A 13,144-nucleotide genomic window follows, 5' to 3' on the forward strand; every position below is an offset into this window, starting at 1 on the left:
CCGGATAGTTTCTAACCAGATTCTAAGCGGCCAGAAACCCTGCTCCTTACACTGACATTTCTATCTATCAGCACCTTATGACATTACTACAAATCAGTTCAATTCACTCCAACGAATCTAACTGCATGTGCTTCTTCAACAAGTTCTTTATCCTATCCCAACTTGAAAGCAAAAGACATCTAAATCACACAGGCTCAAAACCAGACTGTCGAACAAATTGCAAATGTCTTCAAAAGATTTGAGATGACAACAAAATTGAGTTAACTGTCCATAAATTTACATATTTCAGTATAGCCGTAAGATCCAAAAATATGGCTTTGCCCAGGTTGAGATGGAGATAGACCAAAGGAAGGAGAAAACTCACTGTATCGTGGTCACCAGCCATGAACATGTCTCAGCCATTAGTGCCTACAAATTCCAGTTTGATTGATTTGCTATGTTCTATCACATTAAATTCTTGAAGCAAGAACAAAGCTCCGCTATATATGATATGACTCGTGCTGCTCTGTTTTTTTTTTAAGATAAAGGATTTATATAAAACCCGGCTTCTACATCCCGAAGAATGTACACAGCCAATCAAGTCCATACAAGAGCAAGGCTCCTCCCATTACATTGCTCTGTTTGTAAGACTTGTTTTCCAACCTGCTGCTTATGCTGTGTCTCATGATCTGTTTCAGTTTTTTTGGTGAGAGCATGCACGATGATGGCAGCTTGGTGTTGGCCTACTACAAGGATGGAGCCACCGACCCAACCTTCCTGTACTTCTCTCATGGGCTGAAGGAGGTCAAGTGCCGAGCTGTTCCTTCTGCTCGACACTGGATGTTTTATCTACGCAGTCCGCCGTATTTTTGGTCTAGTCTATGGTTGTCAGTTGACTCGTTATGGTCCAATGTTGGTGTCGGAAACAACTATCGTTTGCCTGTTATGGATGCTGAGATGAGTCCTTTTTTTTAAAAAAAACCTCCGGATTATTGGATTCATGAGCTCCTTAATTTGCTTTGTGATGGCTGGAGAAAGATAATGGTGAATTTGTTGTGGTTATTAGCTATGTAGCTTAACTTGAATACATGCCTTTGTTGTGTTCTGTGAGGCCATGGAGGTTTGACATCTATGGATGATGAGCCTGATGCAAACCTTTGAGAAGCAACCTCTCCAGATGCAGGAGATCTATGCATGCGTATCGTCGCCAGGATATCCTTCTCACCTGCTACTCCACTGTGTATCGTCGCCAAAGCTGTTACTAGATTTGCCTGAGCAATTTCACAACTTATTTGCATGTTACAATTGGGATAACCTTTTTTTCTTCTTTCCCCGAAACATGGGCTATACGAAGGGTAATTGGAGTTCTTTACCTGTAACAGAACCCAAATCGAGCGAAACATTGTGCAGATAGGTTTACAAACCAAAAGATCATAAATCCAACACATTTCAGTGATATAGCGGCCTTTAATCGATAGCAACTCACTGGTTTTATGCTGCTTTAAAAAGAGGCAGCCTGAAATTTCTGAGCCTCTGAACCCTGCAAACCATAAACAAGCATGAACTCAGATTCTACCTGATCAAAACTTTGTTTCCTATAAACCGGTATCTCATAAGAAAATTTCTAATGCACTAAGAAATTTGAGACCTCAAAATCCTGTCACTATTGATTCTTCTCATTACTACCTCCGTTCTAAAATGTAGCAACCTAGGATGGGTCCCATCCTAGGACTACGAAGCTGAACATGTTACTTTCCATTTCTCATCGGAAAGCTAATCTTTGTCAGATTGCAGAATAGCTAAACATGAGTTTTTTTTGGCGGGGAAGCTAAACATTAGTTAAATCGATCTCACAGTATAGACCATGGCTTAACTGTGTAAACATTGCAAAATCTGTTATTGCCATGGCTCACATGCTCAGCATTGACTTGCCAGTTGCCACAAGGTCAAGGAGCTTAATTAGGCTTACCATGATGGACACAGTTGCAGTTTTGCAGACAAGATTGGCAGATTGCTATGGCCTCCAATATTTACAGTGCCATATCTCAGCTGCAATATCATTAATCTGGGGAGCAAGTCCGGAGTGGATTATGCATGCGTCTATTTCCTGTAAATTTCATTACTGGGGAACACACTCCAGGAGCTTGTATTGGAGCCTATTATCAGCTGACACTATCTTGTCAAGTTCATCAGACTATCTGATACTTGGCATCAGTGACAGCAATGCTGCTGCTGCTGCTCCTGATGTCTGAACTTGGTTCAGAATTCATCTCCTTTTCTTTCTTGCTGTCTTGCTTGATGTTGAAAGTGCAGTATGATTAAAATACATTAATTAACTTCAGAGGGAACACCATTTTCACTCCTGATAATGCGCAATTTGTACATTAAAAATTGCCCATGATCATCATACATCCATACACAACGAGTGTTAGTTGCAGAGATCATGGACACACACATGGACCTATGGCATTTTTAACGAAAAAATTGCAGAACTCCCCATGTTCAAGTTGCACATATATATTCGATTAGATGTCTTTGGACGTGTTATATTTTCCAATTTCCCAAACTTCTACCCCATTATTTTTCACGCGCAATGATGTGTTAATTCATTTGTTGCTATTGATAAGTTACTTTAAAAAATCATATTAATTCATTTTTAAACTTTTTAACTAATATTTAATTAATCAATGATGTGTTAATCCGCAACTTCATTTCATGCGTTGGAAGGGAGTGTTCCGAATAATAGGAAAAAAAAACCCGGTTAGATTAGCTCGATTTGAAATCAAATTCAAAAAATAAAAAATCGAACCAAATACAAGTTGTTACTACATCCGTTCCATATTACTTGTCGCTTTGAGTTTTTTTAAAAAAAAATTTGATCATTCGTCTTATTCAAAAAAAATTTAAATTATTATTTTTTTTGACTTGCTTTATTATCAAAAGACTTTAAGTATTACTTATCTTTTTTATATTTACACAAAATTTTCAAACAAAATTTTCAAATAAAACGAATAGCCAAACGTTAGAAGGAAAAAGTCAAAGCGACGCTATTGTGGGACGGAGGAAGTACATGCCAACCGCTTGTGGGGCCCACCTCGATACACACACCGACCAGACCAGACCAGACCAGACCAGAGCCAAGAGAGAGGGAGACGCGTCACCACCCTTCCCTTCCCACCACTTTCCTTCTCTCCTCCGATCTCCTCGCGCGAGTCTCCCGCCTTTCTCTCTCCCCTCCCCTCGTCGCCGGCGGATTCTCCGGCGAGGTCGCCGCCGCCGGTGTCCGACCCCGCGGCGCCTCCCCCCCCTCGGCCCGTCCAATGGAGGGCATCGAGGGGCTCCTGGCGGACTTCGGCGTGCGGCCGCAGGGGAAGGCCGCGCCCATGGCCGCCTCCCGCTCCCGCTCCACCACCACCACCGGATCCGCCTGGCCCAACCCTAGATCCACCCCAGCGCCCGCGCCGTCCTACGACGGGCTCTTCGGCGCGCCCCCCTCCGCGGCCGCCACCACCACCACCTCCTCCCCGTTCGACTCGCTGTTCAATGGCCCTCCTACTTCCTCCTCCTCCTCGTCGTCGGCGGCGGCGAGGGCCACGGTGTACGACGACGACATCTTCGGCGCGGTCCCGGGGCTGAGGCCGAGCTCCAATTCGGCGTCCTCCTCCTCCGCGGCGCGGTACGACGGCGACGACGTGTTTGGGGGTGGCCGGCGCGCGGCGGCGTCCCCCGCGTTTGATGACGTGTTCTCCAGCAACCGCTCGGCGGCGGCGCCTTCGTACGACGACATACTAGGTGGGTTCGGGGTGAAGCCGCAGGCGGGGGAGGAGAAGAGGTCGGTGGTGGTTGAGGACGACGACCTGCTCGGGGGGTTCGGGAGGAAGCCACATTCGGAGGCGGAGAAGAAGCCGGTGGTGGTGGAGAAGGCTAATGGGGGCAACGGATTCGATGATCTGATCCCGGGGTTCTCTGGGAGCGGCCCGCAGAGGAGTAGGTGAGCAAGTTGAAAGCCTTTGTTCATTCAGATCTGCATTGGGCATGAGTTTAAGTTCATTTGGATCAGAACCTTAGATGATGTCATTTTCAACGAACTGAACTGGAATGTGCAAGCTAGATCCAATTTTTTTGGAAATGTTGCTGACTTGGGAGTACAATTTTACTTACATTGGAGGAAATCTTGTTATTCGTGTTCTCCACGTGCCTTACCATGTTACTACTTGCTACTCCAGCTAACCTTAAAAAAAAGTTAAAACCAGCTTGTGTGTGTAAAGTTTATCAATGAAATGTAAGAAAATTTTGTGTGTACCAATCATAGTGTGTGTAACATGGAGAGGCCTGGGCCCTAGAAGAAGCAAAGGAGAGCAGATGAGAAATAACAGTAGGATTATAGAAAGCTTCAGATACACTTGAGTAGTTGAGTGTAGGCCGTAGGGTTAGAATTGAAAATTTTGCTGAAGTGTGATAATTTTATGCCATTTCCTTATACAAAAAAAAGTATAGGGTATGTTTATAGTATTAATTTCCCGTCATGCCTTGCTCTTGTTAGATTAGTTATGTGCTTGGGTGGTGATTCTTGCTTTTAAGTTGATAATATGTTTCAGTCATTGTGTTTCCTTATCCAGTTGACTCAATAGCAATATGTTCCATTCTTGAAATAACCACTTTTGTACTGCATAAGGCTATGCCATTACATATGCATTGTCAACCTGTGAGAGGTTCAACTCCCGTTGTTGCCTAATGAATATCTTTTATATTTATTTGGATGGATGAGGAAGGTTCATCCTAATTATTGTTTCTACCAAAGCTTACGATGAATAATACATGTCCATATCTCACAAGCCGTGTGATTGAAAATGGTGTCTGCCATAAACTTCCAATGTTTATGCAAATAACCTGTTTTTTTCCTCTAAATCTTCTTAGTGTTTTGCACTATCTCCTGATAGTGATCATGTTTTTGTAGGTTTTCTCACTTTCATTTTAATTTTCAGGAAGATTATTGATGATAACAAAGATGAGCCAGCAGTTCGAACTTCTAAATCAACAGCCAGTGTATTAGATGATGACCCATTTGTTGTTCTAGAAACAAATTCTGCCTCAGGTTCAACATATCCATCCCCTAGCAGCTTCATGGATCCCTTGGAACATCTGAATAATTCTGCAAGCTCTAAAGGCAAGAATGTTGATAATACTACTGATAATGATAGTCTGCCTGATGATTCAAGTGCCTTTAACCAGGTTCCAAAATCAGATCCTTTGTTTACCTCAGAATTCAATGGTGATACAAAGTATATGAATCCACCAAGCAAAGCCCGAGACTCAAACCCTCTACATGGTTCAATGAATGGAAATTCAGCACGGGGATCTTCTACGGAGGACTTAGGAGATGCCAAGACAAAGTCACAGTCTGCAAGGTACTCTGATATTTATGTCGATGGCTCAAGTTCAGACAGATATGCTACTGATGGCGTTGGGGATCAGTCACCAAGATCTACTGAATCCGAAGATGACATATGGCTTACAGTTTCTGAAATTCCCCTCTTCACACAGCCAACTAATGCTCCACCGCCCTCAAGATCACCACCTCTTCTTAAACAAAGACCTCTGCAAGCAAAAGCTAATGGTAATTATGATGGGTATGTGCGGCAATCAAACCAAAATCACAACCAATACAGAGACATGCCAGATCAAGCAGAGGTTTCTTCACTAGATGAGATGGAAGGTTTTGCGAAGGACAAGTCCCAAATGCCTTCTTATGACGACAATTTTTTTGGTGAAGCTGAACAATCTGAAAGAACTTCATCAGATCGTGAAGAGAAAGAGAGGCAGGCCAGATTGGAGCAGGAACAGGAAATGAAACTGATGGAGGAAAAGAAGAGAGAACAGAGACGACTTGAAAAGGAGAGAGAATTGGAACAGCAGAAAGAAAGAGAAAGACAAGCCATGGAGAGGGCCACAAAGGAGGCCCGAGAGAGAGCATCTGCTGAAGCTCGTGCAAAGGCTGAAAGGGAGGCCACCCAGCGTGCACAGCGCGCTGCTGTGCAAAGGGCTCAACAGGAAGCTCGTGAGAGGGCTGCAGCTGAGGCTAAAGAAAAAGCTGCAAGGATTGCTGCAGAAGCAAGGGAGAGGGCTGCATCTGAAGCCAAGGAGAGAGAGAGGGCTGCAGCAGAAAGAGCTGCTGCCGAGAGAGTTCAGCAAGAAGCAAGGAAGAGAGCTGAACGTGCTGCAGTGGAAAGAGCTGCTGCTGAGGCTCGGGAAAGACAGGCAGCTGCTGCAGCAGCTGCTGCTAGAGAAAAACAGAGCTCAGCAGATGATCTTGAGTCTTTCTTTGGTGCGGGTGCCCGAGCAAATAGTGCGCCAAAGCAGAGGACTCCAACAGTGGTGAGTACATCCCCCGAAATATGATCATCGAAAATTGTGTATTGATGACATTTAATGTGTTACTTTTTGCTAATTTGATGTTTCAGGATTCTATGTTTGATTCTCAACCTCAATCTAGAGCAACCACGAATGGATCACAGAGATCAGCCTCCACCTCAGCATCTATGAGAAAAGCCCCGTCAGCCACAAATATTGGGGATGATCTATCTAATTTATTTGGAGGTACTAGTCTTCCCTAACTAGCAGTTTTTCTAACTGCAATTATATGGTTTCCTATATTTGCAGTGTTTTTAATCCACATGTTCTTTCTTGTTTTTCTTCAGCCCCTGCATCATCTGATGTATTCCAAGAAGTTGAGGGAGAGAGTGAAGAAAGAAGACGTGCTAGATTAGAACGCCATCAGAGGACCCGTGAACGAGCGGTAATGTGATTTCAATTCCAAACTAGAAAAGAAGATTAGAAAATAGAATACTCATTATTTCAGTAGATGTCACCACTGATCTATTTGGCTAATTATGTATAACAGTATCACTTTCTCTAATTATAACTAAATGTTGGACATCTCATTCTTTATTTTTCTTATTACTGTTCGTCATGCAACACTCCAGGCAAAAGCTCTGGCTGAGAAGAACGAACGGGATATGCAGGTTCAGAGGGAACAGGCAGAAAGAGACGTGAGTGTCATGTTGTCCATATACTTGACAGCTTAATTTTTCTTAGTTGAAGTAAATAGTCTTCATTTTCTTCTGATCTATTTATTTCAATTTTTTCATGGATTTGCTAGTGCTTTTGTTTTAGCTGCATGGTAATCACAGCTTTCTTGCGTACTAATACTAGTTGGTGCTATTGGTGCTGTTGGCACTTTCTGAATTCCAGAGAATTGGGGACACACTAGACTTTGAAATCAGGAGGTGGGCAGCTGGAAAAGAGGGCAACTTACGTGCTTTGTTATCAACTTTACAATATGTGAGTCACTGATGCTATTGTAACTGAAGCTACTCTCAATGTGTTCCTATCTAGTTTATTGGTTTTGGATGCTATGCATTGCTCCATTACGTAGAGATGCTCAATATTTCCATCTGCATGTTAATGATTATCTTTTTAATTTTGACTTAACATTATGTCCTACCTAGTGAATGTGTTACACTCCCTTTATATTTTCCTTTTATGGATATCCTACTCCCATTTGAGACCCTGTAATGATTTCAATTGCAAGTTCTTTGCATGACTAAAGTTTCCCAAATTGCTTTTGGACTTTATCTAACCTAATTATGGTATTTATTAATATCAAAGCTGGTAACCTGGAAGACCAGTTTTTGGTCAGTGGACCGTACTAGCAGCTAAATAGTTCTCATAGCCATAGAAGTATAGAACTGGTTTAGGTATAATACTATAATACCATTCACCTTTCAACTTTCAAGTATGAAAGTGCAATTTACTTATCAATAAAGTAAGTTTTCTCTATTAATATATTCTTGATAATCCACATCTCAATATAACACTGACAAATTTCATGTGGTTATGATTCATTTATCTTTTCAACTGCCAGTAGTTTCTTTGAAGCATGTGACAAATGGAAATCTAGATTAACCAGTATCAAACATTAAATTGAAAATTGTGTCATATGAATTGCTCATTTAATTCAATACTTCAGTACAGGCTATTCTGAAATCTTTCATCTATTAATACGTATCTTGTTTGTAAACAGATACTTTGGCCAGAATGTGGATGGCAAGCAGTATCCTTGACTGATTTGATTACTGGCGCCGCTGTTAAAAAGCAGTACAGAAAGGCAACATTATGCATCCATCCTGACAAGGTGCAACAGAAGGGTGCAAATCTTCAGCAGAAATATACTGCAGAGAAGGTGTTTGATATTCTTAAGGTGTGTATAGTATCACTGCATCGCAACAAATATTGAAATGCCATATGAAACTTCAATATTTCACGCAGAAGAACTATCATTATTGCACACTGGCAACTAGCAAGTAATAATATGCTAAATAGGGTAAATTGATTTGCTAGCCGTAATTGGTTTAATTCAACATTGCACAGTAACTTCCCAACATGTGATGCATCTAAAGTGGTTTGGGATTTAATGGAGTGATGTTGGTCTGAAGTATAAAGTCAATACATAGAGTAAAATCTAGTTTCAATGCAGTTTGTGTTAGTTCACCTGTATAGCTGGATGGTAGTCTGGAATCTACTGTCTGCTTCAGCTGATTTTACACTCGAAAATATACTTGTTTGTTTCAACCCAGATTCTACCTGCACATACAGCTCTCGATCTAGTAGATACACCTTAACATAGGAACTGATGTTTCAGAGTACATAATCTGTACTTATATGTAGCCCCAAAATCTAATTTTGTTTCTATTCATTCAAGTTGACCATCAACATTGCAGTCTATATCTCTTATTAAATTCCCAACAAATCCATAAGGCCTCATTTGGATGATTAGACCTAACAAAGTGCTCCCTATGGGCTCAATTTGCTGAATGCACCTAAGAGCTCTGGCATGAAGTTGTATTGTCAAAATGATCCGGTAATTGATTTTACCTTTTGTAACAACTAAGGTTAAGTTGGCATTCCATGTTACCTTTTTCTGATCATTCATTGTTTCTCTTGCTCATCATGCTATTGCTGTTTATAAGTCTTATATTTTATTAGATGTCTGCCGTTCACTTATCTTCCACCGCATTTGCATAAAACAGGAGGCATGGAACAAATTCAACTCTGAAGAGCTCTTTTAAACCATCCACCATATGAATGGATATAAATGTTCAGCCTAACTATACCCACATGAAGAACTGGAGGAACAAAGCAGAGAAACGGTGCAGTGATCAAGTGAAAACTCTGCTATAATTACAGTACTATCATTGTTTCGTTCTTACACCCTTACCATTGTGTTTTGCTCTCATGATCGTATTTGTTCACTCCATTATACTTCGAATCTTCAAGACTTGTACTTATACCTCACACGGGCAACGGCGGCGGTGTACATGGATGTAGCTTCTTCTTCTTCTTCTTCTGTTCATTGGATTAGTAATGGCACGGTTCTTTGGGAAGGCTTTTATACAAGCATATTAATAGGGTAAAGATACGTGTACAAAAAATTCTTTTACAAATACTTTACAAATGTTATTGTGGACCGCTGTATTGAATCTTGATTCCTATAGCTTTCTAACTGATTAAATCCAATGGTTGAGAATTTTGTTTGCAAGAAGTTCTTGAGGTATACTCTATCCATTTCATATTATAAGTTATTTTGACTTTCTTTTTTGCTAGTTAAATTTTTTTAAGTTTGATCAAGTTTATAGAAAAACATAGTAGTATTTTTCAAACAAAATAAACATATTATTAAAAATATATTTAATGCTAGATTTAATGAAACTAATTTGGTGTTTTGAAAGTTGCTAATTTTTTCTATAAATTTGGTCAAACTTAAAAAAGTTTGAATAGAAAAAATTCGAATCGATTATTACACCTCAAAGCATTCAATTTTGAAGAAAAACCATCGTTTCGCTGGATAATTACGAACAAACCATATTTTCAAAACGTAAGTCAAACACCAAGTTAACTAGTTAAGTCAATATACTTTCGAAAAATTTCAAGCATCAAAGTAATTTCATTAAAATCCACCCAAAAGGATGTCTTGGTAGTGCAATTATTCAAAGCCAAAGCACTTCAAAAATATGGAAAGGAAGGAGTAGGCTCTAAAACGTGAAAAGAACGAGGTCCTTCTCGCGAAAAAGCCACGCACTCCACCGAACACCTCCACCTCTCCACGCCCTCCCTCCCTCCCTTCTCTCTCTCCCGCGCGTGACGACGAGGAGACTCCTCCCACCGAATCGAACAACCAGCGTGCTCTCTCCTCCGAATCCGCCGTCGACGATGCCATCCGCCGCGGCGGGCGACGGCAAGGGTAAGCGGCGGTTAGTGGGGATGCCGCCGGCGAGGGCGGCGGCGGCGGACTTCGCGATGGGCGGGGCGGCGGCGGTGGTGGCGAAGACGGGGGCGGCGCCGGTGGAGCGGGTGAAGCTGCTGCTGCAGAACCAGGCCGAGATGCTCCGCCGCGGGAGCCTCACCCGCCCCTACAGGGGCATCGCCGACGCCTTCGGCCGCGTGCTCCGCGAGGAGGGCGTCGCGGCGCTCTGGCGCGGCAACCAGGCCAATGTCATCCGATACTTCCCCACTCAGGTGAGGTGCTCGATCCGCTTCCTTCCCTCCAGCTCAAATCATTTTTTCACTTCGATCGATTGCTTTGCTCCCGGATATTGCTCGCTCGATGCTCTCTTATTATTGGTATTATATATATTGATTGATTGATTGATTGGTGTGAGGCCAACATTTTGTGTTAATTACCGAATTAATTAGGTTTAAACAAACCTGTGCATCTAACATGGATTACCATTTTTTTCCCCAGCGAACGAACCAATGAGTGGTGGTTGTGGTTGTACTCCCGCTTCCACATGTTTTTGTATGGCATTAGTTGTGCTCAGCTCTATCTGGTTGCTCTTCTCCTCACCACAGAATGTCATAATCTATTGACTATTGTGCCTTTTGTCAATTCCAAAAAGAACTTAGCACAAGCGAATTTGAATGGTTGTGATCTCATCAGTTAGCCGTGAAAGGGCCAAACATAGAAACATTTATCAGTAGAGCAAGTCTTCAAAATAGACAAAACTAGGTAAATGCTCGCTTGTGCCAACCATATGAACAACAGACCAAAGGATTAAGTCTCACACGGTCGCATGTTTATAATGAATCGTAATGCAGTTGAGCTATATAAGGAACCCTTGTTATCTGTATGGCTACTTATTATATAGCTGATGTTAGATACTTAGATGGTTGCTATTGCCAAAGGAAAAAGAAAGAAAAACTCAATATTTCTACTTTTGCTATTATTTTCTGAAGGTTCTGTGCAATATATAATAACAGCAAAAACTCCATTCATGTTCAATTATCAAGCATGACCCTCAGAACATGTACATACCCTTTACTCATTGAATGGATGAATAAAGCTGTTATCATTGAAAAACCTCATGAGTTACGATTCGAAACTAAAACGAATCCTCACCTGTGTGTTTTCTGTTCAGGCTTTTAACTTCGCATTCAAGGGCTACTTCAAGAGCATCTTTGGCTACGACAAGGAGAAAGACGGAAAATGGAAATGGTTAGCTGGCAATGTAGCATCTGGCAGTGCTGCAGGGGCTACAACCTCATCCTTGCTATATCATCTGGATTATGCACGGACAAGGCTAGCTACTGATGCAATTGAATCACAGGGAAGCAAACGTCAGTTCAGTGGGCTGCTTGATGTCTACAAAAAGACACTTAAAACTGATGGTATTCGTGGATTATATCGAGGTTTCAGTGTGTCCATTGTGGGTATCACTCTATATCGAGGTCTCTATTTCGGAATCTATGATACCATGAAGCCTCTTATTCTAGTGGGACCACTGCAGGTAACACTAACACCATTCTTGTGACACATCACAGAGACGTTTCAGCTAGATCATGTAGCATCTTTAACTTCTATTGGTTTATATTCTAGGAAAATTTCTTCGCCAGTTTTGCCTTGGGCTGGGCAATAACTACGTTCTCTGGAGCCTGCGCCTATCCATTTGATACACTCCGTCGCAGAATGATGTTAACTTCTGGGCAGCCATTGAAATATAAGAACGCCTTCCATGCAGCAAAACAGATAGTTTCTACTGAAGGGTTCTTCACACTATTCAGAGGGGTCGGCGCAAATATTCTCTCAGGAATGGCAGGAGCTGGAGTTCTTGCTGGGTATGACCAGCTCCACCGGTTTGCAGGTCAACATGGTTACAATTTTGAGAGCAAGATGAAAGGGGCATTGAAATGATGTGCAAATGGGGATAAATAGAGGCATATCCTTGGTTGAAGTTTGGATTGGCCAAATGGGATGTATGAGCTTGGATAATCAAGCGGGCGAAACAGAACTCCAGATACTCCTGCAGTTGATAGGATTGACGGCGAAGAGAACAGCTTTTGCAGGATGTATACTTTCAAGGAGCGGAGATGAAGTCAGAATCAAAAGATAGCTCTTGCGGTAGAAAGAATGTCAATAATTCTGAAACCTGATTCTTGAAGTGTGAATATCGATCGAAAGTTAGATCGTACTCGCGCTACCAATGCCTTGATGTGAACTGTAAATAGAACTTGTGGAATTGCTCCATTGAATAACCTTTCTGGTGTAGTATACCACATTTGTACTACTGTATAGCCAAAAACAAATTAATAACAAACCTCTGGGTGTTCCGAGGATTGGAGTCGGGTCCCAAAGCGAGAATCATACCATCAGAATCTTTCACACCATCCTGTTTATAATGGCCCGCAGGAAATCAAGATAGTTGATTCGACCAAAAGAGATGTACCATCTTGATTCGTCCGTTGATGGTGTTATTCTTTTACACTGTATAGATATACCTAGATTGTATTTTTGATCTGTGATCTGATTTAGATTATTCTTGTACACTATGCAAAACATTCTCTGGCTTAAACATAGAATGCATATTACCTTTGTGGTGCTTCCTTGTCTAGGCTGTCTTATGAACTTGGCTGGCTTATGATGCATTACTGAGCTGAGCTGTAGTTTCTTTGAGGCTGTTAGCCATGAGATCAACCCATATTTATGCAGTTAGTTGTTTGACACGAACTTAATCATCAGTAGTATAGTGCACTACTGATTTGTGCTGAGGTGAAACAAAATTAAATCTTTTTGAAGGTGCAACCGGCTCATATTTCTCTGTACGGTCCAGTA

The 13,144-nt window shown here is 41.7% G+C and overlaps 2 protein-coding genes across 2 annotated transcripts; both read left to right on the forward strand.

Moving 5' to 3' along the window:
* The first annotated feature begins 3,133 nt into the window (after positions 1–3,133).
* On the forward strand, positions 3,134–9,580 carry LOC9272429 (auxilin-related protein 2). Its single transcript, XM_015762408.3, has 8 exons — positions 3,134–3,970; positions 4,965–6,354; positions 6,441–6,576; positions 6,678–6,775; positions 6,963–7,028; positions 7,231–7,320; positions 8,063–8,239; positions 9,069–9,580. The coding sequence occupies exons 1-8, from the start codon at positions 3,300–3,302 to the stop codon at positions 9,105–9,107; spliced, it is 2,667 nt and encodes an 888-aa protein (XP_015617894.1). The 5' UTR covers positions 3,134–3,299; the 3' UTR covers positions 9,108–9,580.
* A 592-nt stretch (positions 9,581–10,172) lies between these two features.
* Positions 10,173–12,921, forward strand: LOC4351065 (ADP,ATP carrier protein ER-ANT1). The gene is made up of 3 exons (XM_015760121.3): positions 10,173–10,554; positions 11,454–11,822; positions 11,912–12,921. The coding sequence occupies exons 1-3, from the start codon at positions 10,249–10,251 to the stop codon at positions 12,224–12,226; spliced, it is 990 nt and encodes a 329-aa protein (XP_015615607.1). The 5' UTR covers positions 10,173–10,248; the 3' UTR covers positions 12,227–12,921.
* The last annotated feature ends 223 nt before the right edge of the window (positions 12,922–13,144 follow it).

Source organism: Oryza sativa, chromosome 11 (assembly GCF_034140825.1).
Source record: "Oryza sativa Japonica Group chromosome 11, ASM3414082v1".
Lineage (NCBI taxonomy): Eukaryota > Viridiplantae > Streptophyta > Magnoliopsida > Poales > Poaceae > Oryza > Oryza sativa.